This window comes from Arachis stenosperma, chromosome 9 (genome assembly GCF_014773155.1).
Source record: "Arachis stenosperma cultivar V10309 chromosome 9, arast.V10309.gnm1.PFL2, whole genome shotgun sequence".
Classification (NCBI taxonomy): Eukaryota; Viridiplantae; Streptophyta; class Magnoliopsida; order Fabales; family Fabaceae; genus Arachis; species Arachis stenosperma.
The window spans coordinates 134159917-134179852 of record NC_080385.1 but is presented as its reverse complement, the minus strand read 5'-3'; the positions used below and the strand labels follow the sequence as shown (position 1 = coordinate 134179852).

Genomic DNA, 19936 nt, shown 5'->3' with positions numbered 1-19936 from the left:
TTGAATCCAGCTATTCCATCAATCATAATCACAAATGAGAATGTCAAACTCTATGTGTCGCCAATTGAGAAAAGTAAGATCTCATCTCTCTAAATATAGATTACTACAACTAATACATATATAATATAATATAACGTATTATAATATAATAATGATATTCTTTCTAGTTGGTTATATACAACTGGATTCTACAATCTTAGTATCTTAGATTCTTAGTAGTTCCTTTCTAATTAATTTCTGCTGTTGTTTTTTGAATTAAACTACTCTTTTTTTTTTTCTTTTCTGGTGTGGTAAGTGGCAACATTATAAAAGCGGTAGCATTTCCTACGAAAAGTGTTTCTTTAATGCTCACTGGTCATATTAGATGGATTTTCAACCACTGTAATGGGGTACATCTAAATTTAACATTATTTAATCAGTATTATTAAATTACATATCCTTGCTCTACAATGGTGAGTACATACTAAATATCACTACAGAAGATATTACTCAAGGGACAATTTAGCAAGTGTGAGTGCTAATACTTTTACTCCATTTGACATATCTTGAATGCTTGCAAACTCTTCAGGCTTATGGCTGTATCCTGAAAAAAAAAAAAATTGCAAACCAATGTTCAGATAAATCAGAATGCAGACCAGATAGCATTACCACATGCAAGTGAATGGATTAGCATTTTCAATAGAGAAAGTTATGGAATGATTCTTAAAAGTAAGTTCATTCATTGAATCCGAGATTTCACATACTGGAGCTCAACTTTCTGGTTAGGGTTGGTTCTTTAATTTAAGAGTTTAATTATTTTGATGCAGTGACAATGTAAAATGTTTTACATAGTCATCCAATAACATCAGTTCTTTTGAATGACCATTAGTGCGGTAAATGTAAAAGGTAGTTATTTTTGCGTGCAAAGTAATCACATGCACGTGTAAAGCTGCTTTATACTGATAATACATCAAAATTAAATTGTAAATTTAATTACATAAAAAAGAACAAACAATTCTAAAGTATTATGGTATCGAATTAGAACATGTGAGCATGTGGCACGAATAGCAAAAGATGATGAGTACCTTTGTAACATGGAATGAAAATCATGCCCATTGGGGATACCCTGCAAGACACAATGTGCATTAGAGTAGATATTCTGTTCACATAAGAGCAAAGAACTGTTTGGTTGATTGTAACATGGTAATGATTAAACTAAATTATGCTAATATAATTGTTATTAGCTACTTCCAAAATGGTCAAAAGTTTAGAAATTATAAGCTTTAAGAGGAAAAGCGAGAAAGCATGCTCTCAATATCATTCTAATTTCTAAATACATGATATTAGATTGCTGTGAGATGACATCTTAGTTTTTTTTTTTTTTTTTGGGGGGGGGGGGGGGGGTGATGCACTAAGCCCAATATCAATTAACACAACAAGATTCCTAATATTCTAATCAAAAGTGAATAAAAGATATATTGAGTTAAAAATCAAGCCAAAACTGCGACAAAATGGAAATTCTGGTGGGTGCAAAAGTATACTTAACCCTACCTAACATGAATAATACTACCTTTAGAAGATTTGATATATATTTTTGTTGATTCAGAACCACAGTCATTTTTCTTTGGAATTACCTAGCCATAAACAATGAATCATGATAGGCTCTACTAATCATCAACTTGCTCGTCAAGTTTAGCTCTCTTGTCGCAGTTTCCATGGCCTTGATGACTGCCTCAGAAGAAAGGGCTGGTGGATCCTGATTGATGATACTAAACTCAGAAAGCTTGACACCACGAGTTTCAGTTATTCTAATCGCTGATTGGTGAATTTTCTCAACCACATTGTTTCTTCGTTCCTCATCAATGTCTCTCGTGTCTATGACAACAAAAAATAATTATATTACGTAAAATACAATAGAAACTGAAATGATCCCTAGTTAGACATATAAAAAACTGAGCAATTCTCTTGTACCAATAAAATCAAATAAAGAAGGCCATGCATCGGAAAATGTGTCACATAATACACACCAATTTCGATGTGTGCTTTGCTAGGGATGCTGTTGATGGCTCCAGGGTGCAGTTCCAAGATACCTTGCAAAATAAAATATATTGGCTTAAATGAAAATTTGAGACTAAGGAAGGTGCTTTTCTTGATTTTCATTTATGCAGGATGATGTTCAGAACAGATCACCATAGATTCCATGGAATTGAAAGTACTTAAATGTCAAAACGACTTACCAACAGTGCCAACTGTATCAATAGACCCAGATTCCAACACATGTTTCTCAACAGCCAGGGCTAATTCAGCAGCAGCCAATCCAGCATCATTTCTGCACCAAATAATTTATAATTTATCAAAAATACTATTCGTACACCAAAATCAGCTACTAAAATCCACCAATGTATTTGTGTATAAATACATGTGTGATTTAATTTATTTTCAACATGTATTTGTATTCCAGCATGTATTTTATACTGGTGACTAACTTTGGTGACTGATTTTGGTATACACGTAGCATAGTCCATAATTTATACTTGAAGCATAGATTATTCACTAATAAGCTTCAATTTTGATAGTCAGATACTCAACACTACAGTTTTCCATGATTACGGAAGGATACTGAATAGTTGCAAAAAATAATAAACAAGAAAGATATGAAAACTATGAATTTGAAAAAGGCATAAATATGAAAAACTGTATAAGAGAAAAGATAAGGATGCAATTCCATAAAAGAAAGCAAAAAGATATGTTTTATGATAGCAGTCACCTATTAGGCATAAGGACAGCACCGGCATGGCCGCCATTGCCTTCAAAGTCAACCTTAAGACTCGCTGGAGCTGCAATTGCAGTAACTATGCCTATAGAGATACCTGAGTCAAGAAACAAATAATATATAAACATTTTAAGTTATGGCTAATGCAAAGATTATGTTAGATCAAAGAAACACACCTTCCGCTTCTAGAATAGGCCCTTGTTCTATGTGTAATTCTACAAAAGCAGAATATGTCCCTTTCTTTAGAAATACACTGGATAAGTCATCAACATCTTTCGCATAACCAGCTGATCTTGCAGCATCTAAGAAGGATATGTTTTGACTATCAGTTGCTTTACTTAGAGCATTGGCAAGACTCTCACTTCCAGATAACAAGCGGCTGCACATAATAACAAACAAGTAAACTTATAGTAGAATACATGGTGTGCTTAGTTGATCAAAATGTGAGACATAATTGACAAAAAAATAGGCACAAGTAGGAGTCCTATTATGATAAAGTGCTTAAAGCCATTGCTGACCTTCCCAAGCAACCTATTCCAAAGCGCGTTGGTTCTTCCGATGTGAACAATATGATTTCCAGTGGTCTCTTAGGTTTAAAGCCAGACCTGTGAAAATTCAGTCAACATCGCATTGTTATAGCAAGAAATTCTAGGGGTCTGTTATTGGTGGAACTCCTCTTTGTTCTAAAATGGTTTAAACCTACAATGTGTTGGTTAAAAATCAACAATTCATTCATACTTCTCCAAGCTGAAAAATACACAGAATATGGATATAACATATAATTTATGTCTGTTTTGGTTCGCTATATCTCTAAGGTTATAATTTCATTATTTCAGAAATATGATACAGATGAGAAACATGAGTTTCACATTATTTTAACTTCGCTAAGCATATGTTGTTTGAATTGTACACAGGCTTTCTCATTAATAAGAGACCATAATAATTAAAAGTTTTTTGGTACTTTGATCACTTTATTAATTCTTAAATCAGCAATAATAAGTGAAGTTAAAAACCTTTTAAGCACATTGATGGCTTCAATAGCACCTAAAACACCAACAACTCCATCATATTTTCCAGAGTAAGGTATAGCATCAATGTGTGAACCTGTTGCAACTGCAGCAAGCTCTGGTTCATTACCATCCCTGCATAAAGTCTGCACGTGAGTGTAGCTCGTAACATTACAGTCACACTGTACACGGTTAAGCCAGGGATTATATAACATCAATGTGACTGAAGGCCAAGTCAATGACAACCTGGTAAGAAGTATGACAGCGAGCACTCACCATCGACCAAAAATGTTACCGACAGTGTCCTCTCTGACAGATAGACCAGCAAGTCCCATCAAGTTCTTTACATACCTATAAATGAAACAAGCAAAATCAGTAAATGCAGACATTTCACATTCAAAGCAGGAACATGATCAAGCTCAAGTGTTTGGCAGATTGACTAGTATCTTTAGAGTTAATGTATGCATGCAAAGGTTGAAAATAAGAACCTTACATCTCCTTTTCTTGTCTATATCAACAATGTTCCTTTTGCAAAACACCACACCTAATTTTACTGCATACAGCCATACATACTTTGTATACTTAGCTTCCTCAAGAGCTATCTACACACCATTCTCATTTATAATTTGTTTAGCATTTTCTAGTTGATTTATGCTTACAACCCATATCATTATTTATTTACATTACTTTTAGTATATATATTAGGAGCAAAGAAGACAACACCAAGTGCCACTTACTTTATCCATTTAATCAACAATTAATATGAAATGAACAAATATGCAAGGGCACTCATTTTCACCAAAAGTAAAGGTTTTTCCCCCACAAAAAGAAAGTAGTTTCACAAGATTTGTGGTTGAAAACTTGGCATCGCCACAACCGAATCCAATAAAGCATCCTCATCCTAAAATTTCACCCAAAAAAAAAAAATGAAACAACTTTGTCACAAATATACCTGCGGGCCAAGACATCCTTGTCAGTATACAAGACCCTTGTTACTGATGGAGCAGGTGAATCAGAAAATGCTGAGAGCTCATCAATCTAATGAAAAGAAGAATACACAGAACAGTTAAAAAATGTCAAGAAAGAAAACAATCATCATGACAATCCAAAGAGGTAGTGAGTTTTGAGTTCGAGGACCTGGTTCTGGAGACCCTGAGCATCAACTAAGAGTGAAGAGAGGGAAGAGTGAGGCTCATGGATTGCATAACCGGAGAATTGCTCCATGGTTGATGTGATTGAAGGGTCTTTCACATGCTGTTGAGCTGAAATGGAAGAGAAGGGTGTGATGATGGTGCACAGAAGTAGCAGCAAGACAACAGTGACATCATTAGAGCGACTCAGTTGAAGGGCTGCCATGATTGTCCTCCGAGGTAGTATTATGGTATTATCAATCATCAATGATCAACCACTCCGAATTGATCAGTATCACAGTCATCAACTCACCGCTCTGAGAATGAGATAGAGGGCATTTGCACGTTAATCCGTCAGATTATCGAGTCATTAATTCATTGATTTAATCGTTAAATTACTAGTTGAATCAATTAATTCGTCTCACTTAAATAAAAATATAAAATAAACAATCAATAAATATTAAATTTTTATTAATAAAAAATAAATATCTTTTCTAATGTTTTATAATTTTTAATTAAATTTTAATTTCTAAAAATAACTAATTAATTTTTTCAGATTCAGCAATATTCAATTTATTGGTAATCAGAACAAGAATCAAAATACCAAAATACCATTACTAATTAATTTTTTGCAGAAAAAAAGAAACTATCATTACTGGTAATCAGAAATCAAAATAATAATCAAAATACTAATTAGAACAATAATCAACACCCCCAATAGAAGTTCCAATAATCAAAATCCCTAATCAGATAACAGAGGTCAGAGAATACAAGAAGACGACAGGAAAAGGGAGCAGAGCAGAGGTGGCGAGGCTAACAGAACAGAGGTGGTGACTTCTAGTGGCTAACTGATGGTGGCAGAGAAGTAAAAGACGACCGGGGGCAGTAGAGAAACGCCATCGCACTTCGCTGAGGATCGTCGTCAGTTGTCGCCGAGAAACAGTCGAACAGAGGAGCTTCTCTGCGGGCCAAGGTGACTCTGATGCTGGTGAGAGACAGAGAGAGGGCTGAGAGGGAAAGGGTGGTGCCGTCACCGGCTGTGTGCTGAGAAGAGAAGGCGGGGTTCAGGCTTCAGGGTGGTTTTGCCTCAGCCTTACTAGTTGCCTTCAATCTTCATTGTGTGTGCGTGAATACATGTCCTAATTTTGAGAAGTGTATGTTCACCGGATCGGGTCCGAGCCGGACCAACATGTTTCAAAATATTTCGGGTCCAGCACCTTGTAACCGGGTCGGGTTAGCAAGGAAAAAAGGGTTTTTTTTTTTGGGGGAGCGTCATAGTGATACAGTGATACTGCACCAATGTGAAGAGAAGTGGAGATTATTGAAACATAAAATGGAGGAAACAAAGAAGCACACATGCTTGAAGCTCTTGATTCCAGTTAACAGCACAGAAGGAGAACCCATCTTTGTCAAGGGAACTTGGTTCCCCACCCGCTTCGACCTTGCCATCACCGATGGCTTCAACGCCTGGTTCTGCAACGGTACCCTTCAAACCCTTCGTCTTTTCTCTCGTTTTCCGTTACCCATTTCTAATTTAATGCCAAAACCATAATCAAGTTCTGATCTTTTGAAGCTTCGGAGGAGGAGGTGAACCAGCGTGCTTCTCAGTGGGACCAACCAGTTTCGGAGTATGTGGAGTTGGCTGAACGATACTTAGGGTTTCAGCAACCTGGTTCCGTTTATGACTTTGCTGATGCTGGTGATGGCCATAAAAGGGTAAACTCTTGTGTTTTTATTGCTACTGTAGTGTGTTTTGGGTTAGTAGTTTACTCTGCGATTGAAATTTACGGAATGCATATTTGTGCTGAATTTGAAGGAAGAAACAGAACTTGTGAGAGTGAGACAGAGTATTCATTTATTGCTGGGTTGATACCTTGAAGATTTCAGTGTGTCTTGATTATTTGGTTGCTTAAGGTACTGCTATTACTGTTGTTTATGTAATTCTTATGAACATTGCAGTTGTCATGGACATTTGAGAAGGAAGGTATGACTCTTCAATGGAGATGGAAATGCAAGCAGTCTCCTAACTGTAAAAAAACTACTGCAGAAATCTTGGACTTTCTCATGGATGCAAATATAACACTTAGTGTAAGATTATTTCGCCCGACGAATTTCACTTGCCTCTTTATGTTTCTCTGTTTCTTTGTTCGTAATCGGCACCGTGTTGGAGATGTCATTCTTAAGAAAATTTGTTAGTTCCTGATAAACCAGAAGTTAATGACCTTGAAATTGTCCTATCATGGCATTCCTTTAATCTAAACCTTTCTCGTGTAGGTAGTGCTTTTCTGTCGAGTTAATTAGGTTTCTATCTAGTATCTACTCATGGACTTTATAAGTAGTAATTAGTATTAAAGATAAATACATGGGATGATTATTGGTAATGACTATGCAACGTTGTTCAGTTGGGTGAAATGGGAGATTAAAGGTCTCCATTATCAATTTATCATGTCTAATAAAACCTGTATTCTTTTTATATTATGACAAACGGAGTTAGTGAAGTGGTTAAGACCTTCATAGTATTGTTCCATCATTGTTTTATTTACTCATTCATTTATATTTTCTATTAATGGGTTGGCACAGGTAATTAGACTTGATAGTTTGACATTTATAAATATCTAAAAGTATTATAAATTGATAATCTCATCTAGAAATATATGGAATTTTCTGATGATTTTTCAAGTTCGGTGTATTCGGGTCCTGTATGTCTGTCAGGAACACAACACGAAATGAGTTGGCTAATTTGGGGTTAGAAGTGTTAACTCAACTATAAAAAGCAATTCTTATTAAGTATGGTTTGACATGTTTATATGCATCAATGCATTTACAGGAGGAAGTTATTCGGAAAAATGAATTGTATGAGAACATGAAAGTGGAAGCTGAAAAATGTTTAGCCCAAAGTGAGAAAGTCGCCAATGAGAAGGCTGAATTTGAAGCGCAAATCTATACGAAGGTAACTTCTTACCTCTTTGCATTTGTTTTATGGTAATCTCTGTGGTCTGTTGGAAGTTGTCTTTGATTGCATAGCATGATGAGCCCTGTTTCACTCAAGAACGACTGTTGATCATTGTAGTTAATTAATCGTACTTACAATCACAAAGATCTTGAATCTGCTTGTATTTATTTTAGTTTCTGGGGGTCTTAAATTCCAAGAAATCAAAATTGAGAGATCTTCGAGATCAGTTGTCAAAACAAGACACTGCTAAGAGATCTCCTCAAGTGGAAGAAGACACAGACAAAACCGAAAGTTTTGATGAAGAGAGCTTCGACAATAGCGATGAAGATCCACAGCAGGATGTTACTGCCTCCTCAAAGGATGTTTCAAAAAATAAGCCTTCTCGTCGAAAGAGAACTAGACTCACATGAATTAATATTATCTGCAAAATCGAGAGTATGTTTCCCAATTAGTTCTAGATCATCATGCATCCCTTTTAATCTGTGCCTCTTAATCCATATGGAACATTGTAAATCTTTTTGCTTTCTCTTGTGTACAGGTTTATGTATGCTGAAGTCCTTGCTAAATGCTTCAAGAGACTTGATTTTTTCCTGTAAAAAATTACAAGTTATTCTAAAATAGTTTAAGGGCTTACTTATTCTATATTCTAAAAACTGTTTGAAGAGAGACGGAAAGAAAAGGTTTGAGGAGGAAATTCGGTACCCAAAACCTTAACTCAAAAATACGCCCTATGCAACATTATCCTTTGTCTAATAGCATGATGCATGTTACTTAAGGAAGCTTTTGGTTAGTGGATGTGTCTACTCACGACATAGAGTATAACTCTATTGTTTGGTTAGTTAAGACAAGAAATAAGACACGAGTGGATTTGTGTACCACTTTAGAGTTGAGACAGAGACATAAGATGCGAGGCACAAATTATTTACTTTTACTCCTGTTATTTTTCAAAATTTCAAGTTTGTCTTCTCCCACAGTCCTCTTCCCACTTTCTCTTCTCCCTTTGCACTCTTTTTTCCTCCCTCCTTTCTCCTCTCTCTTTTTCGCCCTCTTCCCATGATGAAGGAAGCTCTCAGATCTGGTTTGTTGTCTCTACCGCTGGTCTCAGTCGCGCCACCATTGTTGCTGATCTGGCAATGCAACTGTGGGTGTTGGGTCTTGTTGCTATCGTTTCTTACTCCGACTATCACCTCTAGCTTCTCCTCAACTTCTTCTAGCTCATGATTGTGACTAATTTGCTTTGCCTTTGCCTCCACCTCCGTCGCTTTTCGGCTATGTCGTTTTTCTCCTCTGTCGCCTTCAACTTCTCCTTTCTCCGATCTGTGCTATGTTGTTGAGATTTGCTCCCCCATCTTGATTTCTCAATGTTGATGTACCCCCGTTATGTTCTCTTTTTTTTCTTGTTGAAAAATAAATGGTGATTGATTTCTGATCAACTGTAGATGATGATGAATTTATGGTGGTGGATGGTAGTGGTGGTGGATGATATATATATATATATATATATTCATTGATTTATGGGAAAGTTTATTGTAGGGGATAATATAGACACTACAATTTTGTTGTTTTATGTTCATTGTTTTACTAAGGACAATATGGAGAGTTCGATGTTGAAAAGTTAATTGGATGAAGAGTGAAAATTTTTATTAAATTTACAATTAGTATCATAGTATGTGCAATGTACATGATAATTTTTTTTCCTGAGGTTTTTTTACTAAAAAAAGGGTAATGTTTACTCTTCGCTATAGTATTGGGCGGACTATATATATACACACACTAATAATTTGTATAGTAAAATGGCAATTAGGTTCTTAAGTATTTTAATTTTAGATTAATTAATTTTTGAAAAAAATATCAGTTTAATTTTCTATGATAGTAAACGAGGGATATGTGATGTCTTTTTATCAATTTATCACATAAAATTTAACGATAGTAACATATTTATTCATAAAAGATTGTCATGTATATAATAATTTTTGAAGCAAAATTTTACCAATTTTAGTAATATTTGTTATAAATAAAGAGCAATTGGTAAAGGTTATATGAATATTTAAGATAATAAATATTTTACGGTCTAAAATTATATCATTTCTATATTTAGCAATGGAACATGTACTACTATAAATAATAAAATATGGGGTAAAGTATTAAATTGGTCCCTACGTTTGGGCATAATTCTGTTTTGGTCTTTAAAGTTTAAAGTGTCTTATTTGAATCCAAAAAAGTTTCATTTAACTTCAATTTAGTTCTACGGTGAGATCAAAATTAAATAATTAACGGAATATTCTACATTATAGCGGTATAAGAACAATGTCAATAATTTGGAGAACAAGTACAAGCTCTAGAGGCACAAAATCAACTGTAGATGCATCAATATATTTATTTATCATTCTTTTTATAATTTAAATGAAATATTTTCTATAGAATTAAGGAGAATAATAAATAAATGTATTGATGCATCTACGGTTGATTTTGTGCCTTTGGAACATGTACTTGTTCTCTAAATTATCGATCTTGTTCTTATACTACTATAATGTAGGACATTCTGTTAATTATTTAACTTTGACCTCACGGTGGGACTAAATTGAAGATAAATAATTTTTTTGTATTTAAATAAAACACTTTAAACTTTAAAGATCAAAACAAACGTAGGAGACCAATTTAATACTTTACCCTAAAATATATAAACAACTCTATTTGATATGTCTATTATTTATTGAGGCCTTGAGGCCTGCTACACGTACAAGCCTTTTTGGCTTACATGCTATACAAGTTGCTCCAAGTCTAAGAAAAAAACACGCGCTCCTTCAACAACACGTTCACTCTTCGTCTTCTTCCTCAATCAAAACGTAAACTATCAAGAAAAAAATACGTGTCCTTTCCACAACACGTTCACTCTTCCTCTTCTTCCTCAATCAAAACGCAAACCATCAAGATTCAAGGGGCATTCAAAACAAACTACTACGATTCTGCAGAAAAGTTCCAACTCATCGCGAAGAGTAGAAGAAATCAAGAAAAAAAGATACAAATTTCCATAAAAAATCACCAAAAAAAAGGAAGAAAGATTATTCAAGGTACTGTTTTACTGTTCTTCTAGGTTTTTCTTCTAGATTGTCTCTGCCATGTGCTTCATCCTTAACCAGCAAAACATTAAAAGATTTCAAGAAGAAATATACTGTCTCCCCCTGTTTTGTGTGTATTTCTTAAATCCTTTGGATGTATTTTTGTAATCCTTTGGGTGTATTTCTGTAACCGTTTGGGTGTATTTCTGTAATCCTTTCTGTAACTGTTTGGGTGTATTTCTGTTATTGTTTGGGTGTATTTCTGAAGTTCCATTATCTTCAAAACGATTTCAAAGCTTGATTTCAGAAACCATGAAAATCGAAAAAAACGAAGCAAAGAGAGAACACATGAAGGAGATCCAACAAATTTGGCAAGAAACTCGAAAAAGGAAACGAAATCTTTTGAAAAATAGAAGTTATATATTTGTGCGTTAATTAATTTGAATTAATTTAAAATTCTATTAAAAAGGCATGTAACAAACAACGTATTTTTTTTTGGTGACTAACAACGTATTTAATGGGTGGGTTTCGTTCAGACTTGTAAAACTTGTAAATTCAAATCACTTGTACGTAGAGATTAATCCTTATTTATTATCTTGAAGGACCTATTTAATATTTCTTCAATACGAAATCAAAATCTTTAAAGATCTTATTATTATTTTCCTCTACTTTGTATCTATATCTCCACGTCTCTTTCATAACGTATACATAAACCAAAGCTTCCTATAACTTTCTCGGTTGTCTCATGTTTGCAATAATACGACTTTACCGGGATGATTTTACGTACCGAACATGTATTAATGGAGATTTAGATTTGGATTGACTTATTCTTAAGAGAAGGATACGATATATTTATTTGACTTTATTATATGTATAAGCACAATTTAATAAAATAAATAAACTTACATGCATGTATATATAATAAAAATATAAAATATTGAGCAATGTTATATAATCAATAAAATTTGTTTTTTTATTAATATTTAGTCAATAAAATTATTTTTATATTAAATTTTAAAAATTAAATCTTAAATTTTTATAATATAAAAATAAAATATTGACTAATAAAACATGTTATTTCTCTAATATTTTTTTTAAAATATTAAAAAAAATTGAAATATTAGTTTATGGGTTAAATATAATTTTAGTCCTTATGGTTAAAATTATATTAAAATTTAAAGACAATTCTGTATACAAAAAAAGTTAAAAATTAAAAAAGTTTTTTACTAAAATCATATTTTTTTTAAACAAAAAAAGTTTAACACACTAAAATAGAGCAACAAACAAACAGACGCAGCAAAAACAAACCTAAACACAAAGATTATCAATCTCCTGTCATCTCCTGTAATATCATCAACAACCAACAGGATCGATACTAGTTCACTCTTTATAGTTCAAAAACGTTCTTCTTTGTATGATCTCAACACCTGCTTCTTTATTGTTGAAAATTCTGTCATTGCGTTCCAACCAGATGTTCCAAATCACTGCAAAGAATTTAGTCAGCCACATCTTCTGCTCCGATCCTCTTTTCTATTAGGCATGCCAGTCCAACTCTCAAACAGGCCTTTGATAGTTCCTAGTACAACCCAAACTCTATGAAAACACCTCAACCAAGCACACTACATCTGCTACGTAAATTCACATAAAAGAAATAAATGATAACAAATTTCATATTCTTTTTACACAGGACACATATATTGTCACTCTAATGAATAACGCCTAATCTACTCAACCTCTCTTTATTCACCCTACTGACTAGAACAAACCACCCAAAAAGTTCAACTCTCGGAGGTACCAACCCTTTTCAAATTGGACTTATGAAACTATAGCTCGTAATCTCTTTTGAAAGGGTCTCCGATTGCAACATCTGCACAAAAGAGTTAGTAGAAAAAACACCTTTATTATCAAATTTCTAAACAAGATTATCCTCTCTACCAGTTGATAGCTTCACTGGCCTTAACCTATCATGAAGTTGATGAACAAGTTCCAACTCCTATTGGAACAACTCTCTCCTCCAATGAAAATTTCAAATCCAGTCTAACCAATTCCAAATCCATAGTCCTCTATCACAGATCCTTGTTGGTTTGAAATAGATAAGAGCCTTGGAAACTTGCTTTCGAAGGATCACCTTGAACCCAATTATCTTTCCAAAATAGAATTTTTCTTCCATTTTCTACTTCCATCGCCAGCCCACTAATAATTTTATCTTTCACCTGTTGTTCTTTTATATTCAACTGATAGATGTCTTTTTACGTGTCACCTTTTACTAGTAAAGTCTGATTTGATAGCATTACATTAGGGTTTAAATTGTTACAAGAACAAACAATCTTCTTCCACAACAGATAATCCTCTTTTAAAAATTGTCACTACCACTTAAAGAGAAGCGTTGTATTATTCAACACTGCATCTTCAACTCCCTATTTTTCAACTTTTTTTTATGTTTGAACCACTTTCCACTTTATTAGAGATATACCATAGTTATCATTCTCTTTACACCACATAAATTTCTTCTATAATGTAGTCAACTTGTCAGCAATCACCTTCAACATCTTATACAAATTAAGATAATAGATCAATAACAACAAAATCGTACTTAACCTTTAGTTTAATTTAAACTATATTAGTTTTTAATTTGAACCGATGCGCAGCACAACAAATAAGGGGAAGTAGTTTCCACTTTGAATAATGAAGCTAAGTTCCACTCTATTGTACTTATCCATAATATTCAGTTGCCAAACTTGTACTAAGCCGTACCTGCATGCATACGCGTAAATCTTTGAATACAATGAGGCATCAAACAAGAACACCGATTGCGTAATATTGAAAACGTTGACAACATACTTATTGGTATACAAATCCGGATCCGACATGCGATCAAGATTATACGCATTCGATCCGCATGTATTATTAGATTCGATTTGATTCAATTTGTAGTTAAATAAGATATTGAATCGCAGATTTCACATTTGTAATTATGGATCCGTATATCCACAAAATAAATAAATAAATAAAAATATATACCTTTTCAATTTGTGTGTGCCTCTAGTTTTAGATTTTAGCTAATAAACTCTTCTGTTTCACTGGCAATTGAAACAATAATCTAATTAATTACTGGACACAATAGTAATAACAATTTATTTATTTATTTATTTGGGGTATAAGTATCAATATATAGTTTGTTATCGTTCTCTCTAGCTTATCACTACTAAGCGGTGTGGCAAGATTTGTTTAATTTGACAAGATTGGCTTGATTCGTTTATTTTTTTTTTTTATCAGATATATTTGATATCTGATTTGTCATTTGTGTTTGTAATTTGTAGATGGGATCGTATCTGAATATAAAAAATGTAAATACTTAATTTAATTTGAACTGATAATTTTAATTTGGATCAGATCGATATTTTGTCTATATTCAAATTGATTTCATTTGAATGTCTTATTTGATATATGTACATTACAGGTATGACAACTCCATTGGTAATACGTTTATCTTGAAACTATTCGTCCCAGGATCACATAGAAAAAAGTCAAGTCAATATACATTTTATTAAAATTAAAATATAAGAAAGAAAAACATATTGTTGAGCTCGCCAACTATAAATACCCCTGCTATAGATTGAAATTCATTCATGTCGAAAAATAATAGTTGCAATTAGCCAAAAAGAAAGAAACTATAAAGTCACACAAATCTAGCTTAGGGATTTAGAAGAGGCAAACATGAGTACTGGTTGCGAAGGTAAATAATATGTTTATATTAATTAATATGCATACTCTATAATAAGTCATGATTTTTTTGGTGTCTCTATAATAAGTCATGATTAATACATACTATATGTTTATATTGAATTGGATTGTGTGCAGGAAAGAGTTCATGGCCCGAATTGGTTGGATTTGAAGGAACAGTGGCAGAGGCAAGAATTGAGAGGGAAAATCCGTTGGTGAATGCTATAATTGTGCCTGAAGGAAGCATAGTAACCACTGATTATCGATGTGATAGGGTTTGGGTTTGGATCAACAAAGCTGGAATTGTTAAAAGGGTTCCAATTATTGGATAGAACACTCTGATCTTCTTTTCCTATATAATATATATAAAATAAGGAATTTAATTTCTTTCCAAATTCCAGTATGTATTGCATGTTGTTTCATATGGAAAATAAGTTAGAGATGAGGAAGGTCGTCAATAACCTCCTTTCTAAATTTTGATTGTTTTTATTTCAATAAAGATAAATGGTATCAAAATAATGTCATTAATTAAAAAGCCTTCTCTTATGAACTACTTTTAATTTGCAAGCATGTATTCATCATCAACTAGTGTTGATTTGAAAATAATAACGTTGACTTTCCATTCTTGTTCATGGTTTGTGCTAAGTACACACACACACACACGCACAAACATATATATAGGACTTTTTTGTTCTATGAATTTAATTAGTGGTGGAAATCCTCCCAGTAGGTTAATTTTCATTATATTGAGCATTTATTGCGGCTTTCATATTTTAATTAACCTTACAAAGAATGTTAGATGATCAATATTTTTTCTTATATTTGATTTGTATTTGAACTAATATATTTTTTAACTCAAAGTGTTGGTATCTACTATTTTTCGAATTACCATACTCTACTGGTATTATTTTTCTCATTTTATTAATTAACGATGATGTTATGATAGTGACTATTGCATATTAATTTTTTTATTTGCGCTTTGACTGCTACATATATATGCATGGAAGAAGACAAAAGATCTATTTTTCATTTTCTGGTTTTTTTTAAGCTGTCTTGTTCAATGTTTCCCTTTAATTTTCTTTTCTCTATCTATATGTTATAATTTGGTATGTCTAAAATGAGCACAACAATTATGTATTTATTCGATGCGCCACGTTTATATAAACCATTAGATTTAATTAGATAAAAATCAAAGGCTAATATGAAAGAAAAGCATTGATAGACTCTAGTAAATACAGAATATCTTAATACATAAATAAATATTTTAAATGACAATACTTTAATACCTAATACTTTAAATGGCAACAAAATTTTTTATTTTTAAATAATTAAATATAAAATATATAAATACAAAAATATTAGTATTTTTTATTCAATAAAATTAATTATTATACAATAAATTTTTATAATATTAAAAAATTATATTAAAATAAAATTTTAAACTGTAACATAAAAATATAAAATAATTAAAATTTTATTTTATATTACTTGACAAATAATTAGATTATTATTAAAAAATTTATTAATTAACTAATTTTGTTAAAGATATTATTATATAAAATAATTTTTCATCAAAATATTTTAAAAATATAATTTATTTAAATATTATATATAATACATGAAAATATTAATTTTTTATTTTTTTAATTTTTTTTAGAAAAATAAAATAAAAATAATATAATTCTAAATACATACCTATCACATTATATATTAAATTATATTAGTAAGATTTAAACTAATGAAATTTACATAATTAAAAATATAAAATATATAAATACAAAAAATAAATATTTTTTATTTATTAAAATTAACATTTAAAGTTTCATATATATAATATTTAAAATTATATATTTATAATAAGATATATATATATATATATATATATATATATATATATATATATATATATATGAAACATTAGTGTAAATGTCATAATATTTCCAAAATATTTTTATTTTTTTGTATTTATATGTTTTATATTTTTAATTACCTAAGTTTGATAAGTTTAGGTATTACTAATATAAGTAAATATGTAATATGATAGGCATGTTTTAAGAATTATATTATTTATTCTGTTTTTAAAGAAGATTAAAAAATAAAAAGTTAATATTTTCATATACTATATATAATATTTTAAATAAATTATATTTTTAAAATATTTTGATGAAAAATTATATTATATAATAATATCTTTAATAAAATTAGTTAGTTAATAAATTTTAAATATAATAATCTAATTATTTGTCAAGTAATATAAAATAAAATTTTAATTATTTTATATTTTTATATATTATAGTTTAAAATTTTATTTAATATAATTTTTTAATATCATAATAAAATTTTTTTACATAATAATTAATTTTATTGAATAAAAATACTTATATTTTTGTATTTATATATTTTATATTTAATTATTTATGAATAAAAGATTATGTTATCCATTAAAGTATTGTGTATTAAATTATTGTTATTTAAAGCATTTATTTATGTATTAGGATATTCTATATTTATTAGAGTTCATCAATACTTTTTTTTCATATTAGTATTTAATTTTTATCTAATCAAATTTAATGATCTATATAAATATAACGCATCCAATAAACACATAATTATTGTACTTATTTTAGGCATACCCTTTCTAATCTTTCTTGTTATGAGAATAATTTTTCTTTCAATTACAACTTCTATTCAACCTCGTTAATCTTTTATGTTTATCGTTGATCCTCTTTATAATGCTTTTTGTTTTACTTTACTTTCTCAATTAGAGTGATAAGAATGAACACATGATTTTTCCTTTGTCACAACCCACTACACACTCACTTTCTTTCTTTTTATTTGGGCCATGTTTTTGGTAAACATTTGGGATTTTAGTGTATGGATAACTCTCTCTCATATTTAATGACCCCCCCAAAAAAAAAAACACCTCTCTCGTATTTGAGCCTTATTTATTACTCGTTCAGCTCAAGGGTCTTTTCATCCTCACAAAATATAACGGAATTCCAACCAAATATTGTAGAAGAAAAAGTATATGAAATTAACTTCTAACCAGTTAAGAATTGAACAACTTAATTATTTATAATTATCTTAATTAATTTTATTCATTTATAATTCAAAATATTTGTTATTAATAGTTTTTAATGCCAAAATCAAATTTAAAGGGATATGTTGAGAACCTCCCGACAGAAATCACGGTAAAAGTCCACAACGCTTCCGAGTCTTCACTCTCTCTCCCTCTCCATGGTTGCGGTGCATCTGAGCTCTCATCCAAACAGTAAAGGCACCAACCTCCTCCATCCAAGACATACTCACGGCGCTCCCTTATCGGTTATCTTCGGTCCTTAAGGCTATTAGCGGTGCTGCGATTGATCGTGGTGCAAGTTCTTCCCGAAAACGGTGCAATAATTCACTCTTCTTCTCATCAATTGCCTCCATCCTCTCCATCGAATCATTCAACCCGTGGCTCCCTCGTCGCTTCTCCCCGGTTTGTGCCACCATTAGCCGTGATGTTCGTGAGCATGGTTCTCCCGCAAAGACCATCAAGCATAGCGTTTCCTGCACAAAGAAGCTGTCGTCACAGTTCAAAGCTTCCGGAAAAGAGTAACGTCCATGGAGTTCTCAACCCCGGAAGATGGATCGAATAGCACATTGATCAATTCAAACGAAGGGAATGAAGAATTGAGTGTGGGTGAAGTTGTTATTCAAGAGAGGTCTAAGGTATCTTGGATAGGCTGGTCCTGCATTGCATGAAATTTAATGACAATATGTTATGTGAATGTTTCTTATTCATGTTAATTAGATGTTTTTTACAATAAAGTATGCTTGACTCCCATATGTGTTTGTACTTTTTTTATGTTTTTTATTGGAGTGATTCATTATATAGTAAGGATCTCAAGTTGATAAAAGTTTTTTCCGGTGTCTTTAATTGAAGGTCGACGAAATTACCGACGTCATTGTGATGAGAAAGGATGAGTTGGACTTAAGACACGAGATTTGAATTATTCCCTATTGTTTGTCATCGCGTTATAGTTTGTGTTAATGGCTTAATGCTAGTTTTAATTCGTATTTGGTTTTGTGAATTGACACTACAGTTGTCGGATCATAGTGGGATCAGTGAAGAGAAAATTCCAGTCATAGAAATGTGTTTTGATTCATTGCCTCTGGCACAGGAATTTTATGCAAATTATGCAAAGAAAGTTGGATTCGTTACTAAAATAAGGAACACGAACTTCGACAAGATCCAGAAGAAATCAAAGATACACATTAGTCAGTCTATTCACTGCACGCGAGAAGGTTATCGGGAGTCTCGGGTAAAGGCAGCAACTCGGGCAAACTGAATTACAGCCATGAGATGCAGAGTGGTGGACGAAATTGTGATCACATGTTCTTTATACTTTGATGAGTTTACTCTTAGGGCACTGTTTATTTTCACAACTCCGTTCAACTAACCAGCAAGTGTACTGGGTCGTCCAAGTAATAAACCTTACGTGAGTAAGGGTCGAATCCACAGAGATTGTTGGTATGAAGCAAGCTATGGTCACCTTGCAAATCTCAGTTAGGGAGATTAAACATTATTTATGGGTTCGAGGATAGGAATAATAAAATAGAAAATAAATAATAAAAAGGATAGAAATACTTATGTAGATTCATTGGTGAGAATTTCAGATAAGTGTATGGAGGTGCTGTATGCCTCACGGACGTCTGCCTTCCCACTGCTTCTACTCAATCCTTCCTACTCCTTTCCATGGCAAGCTTTGTATAGGGGTTCACCATCAGCTGTGGCTACTTTCAATCCTCTCGGGGAAATATCCTATGCGGCTGTCACTCGCACAGCTAACCAGTCTGGAGGCATCACCCATGGTTGATGGCTACATCCCATCCTCGCAGTGAAAGCTAATGCTCACGCACTCTGTCACAGTACGGCCAATCACCGGTTGGTTCTCGCTCCTACTGGAATAGAATCCATTGATTCTTTTGCGTCTGTCACTAACGCCCAGCAGGTTACAGGTTTGAAGCACGTCACAGTCATTCATTACCGGAATCCTACTCGGAACACCACAGACAAGGTTGGACTTTCCGGATTCCCAGGATCCTACTCGGAACACCACAGACAAGGTTGGACTTTTCGGATCCTCATAAATGCCGCCATCTATCTAGCTTATACCACGAAGATTCTGTTGGGGTATCTCTTTAATCTAAGAGATACACATTCAAGCCTTGTTGCATGTAGAACGGAAGTGGTTGTCAATCACGCGCGTTCATAAGTGAGAATAATAATGAGGGTTATCTAACTCATCACATTCATCATGTTCTTG

At 32.3% G+C, this 19936-nt stretch overlaps 3 protein-coding genes across 3 annotated transcripts; 2 read left to right on the top strand and 1 right to left on the bottom strand.

Moving 5' to 3' along the window:
• Nucleotides 1–334: 334 nt before the first annotated feature.
• LOC130948224 (ureidoglycolate hydrolase) lies at nt 335–6021 on the bottom strand. The gene is made up of 12 exons (XM_057876936.1): nt 4897–6021; nt 4712–4797; nt 4036–4110; nt 3766–3894; nt 3271–3357; nt 2929–3131; nt 2747–2849; nt 2217–2308; nt 2007–2069; nt 1614–1854; nt 1065–1105; nt 335–583 (listed from the first exon to the last, which is right to left on the bottom strand). The coding sequence occupies exons 1-12, from the start codon at nt 5152–5154 to the stop codon at nt 486–488; spliced, it is 1476 nt and encodes a 491-aa protein (XP_057732919.1). The 5' UTR covers nt 5155–6021; the 3' UTR covers nt 335–485.
• Nucleotides 6022–6141: 120 nt separating this feature from the next.
• LOC130948225 (DNA repair protein XRCC4) lies at nt 6142–9453 on the top strand. Its single transcript, XM_057876937.1, has 6 exons — nt 6142–6370; nt 6463–6605; nt 6849–6977; nt 7717–7839; nt 8016–8277; nt 8381–9453. Exons 1-5 carry the CDS (start codon nt 6223–6225, stop codon nt 8250–8252), a joined length of 780 nt encoding a protein of 259 aa, XP_057732920.1. The 5' UTR covers nt 6142–6222; the 3' UTR covers nt 8253–8277; nt 8381–9453.
• Nucleotides 9454–14442: 4989 nt separating this feature from the next.
• Nucleotides 14443–15170, top strand: LOC130951473 (glu S.griseus protease inhibitor-like). The gene is made up of 2 exons (XM_057880127.1): nt 14443–14637; nt 14763–15170. Exons 1-2 carry the CDS (start codon nt 14619–14621, stop codon nt 14954–14956), a joined length of 213 nt encoding a protein of 70 aa, XP_057736110.1. The 5' UTR covers nt 14443–14618; the 3' UTR covers nt 14957–15170.
• Nucleotides 15171–19936: the final 4766 nt, after the last annotated feature.

Bases quoted from the DNA above. Each gene is read 5' to 3' on its own strand.
- LOC130948225 (XM_057876937.1), top strand. From the start codon at position 6,223: ATGGAGGAAACAAAGAAGCACACATGCTTGAAGCTCTTGATTCCAGTT. The intron at 6,371-6,462 runs GTACCCTTCAAA...GATCTTTTGAAG, and splicing joins CAACGCCTGGTTCTGCAACG to CTTCGGAGGAGGAGGTGAAC. The intron at 6,978-7,716 runs GTAAGATTATTT...ATGCATTTACAG, and splicing joins ATGCAAATATAACACTTAGT to GAGGAAGTTATTCGGAAAAA.
- LOC130948224 (XM_057876936.1), bottom strand. From the start codon at position 5,154: ATGATTGATAATACCATAATACTACCTCGGAGGACAATCATGGCAGCC. The intron at 2,070-2,216 runs GTAAGTCGTTTT...TTATTTTGCAAG, and splicing joins TGATACAGTTGGCACTGTTG to GTATCTTGGAACTGCACCCT. The intron at 1,106-1,613 runs GTAATTCCAAAG...TGTGTCTTGCAG, and splicing joins GATTCATTGTTTATGGCTAG to GGTATCCCCAATGGGCATGA.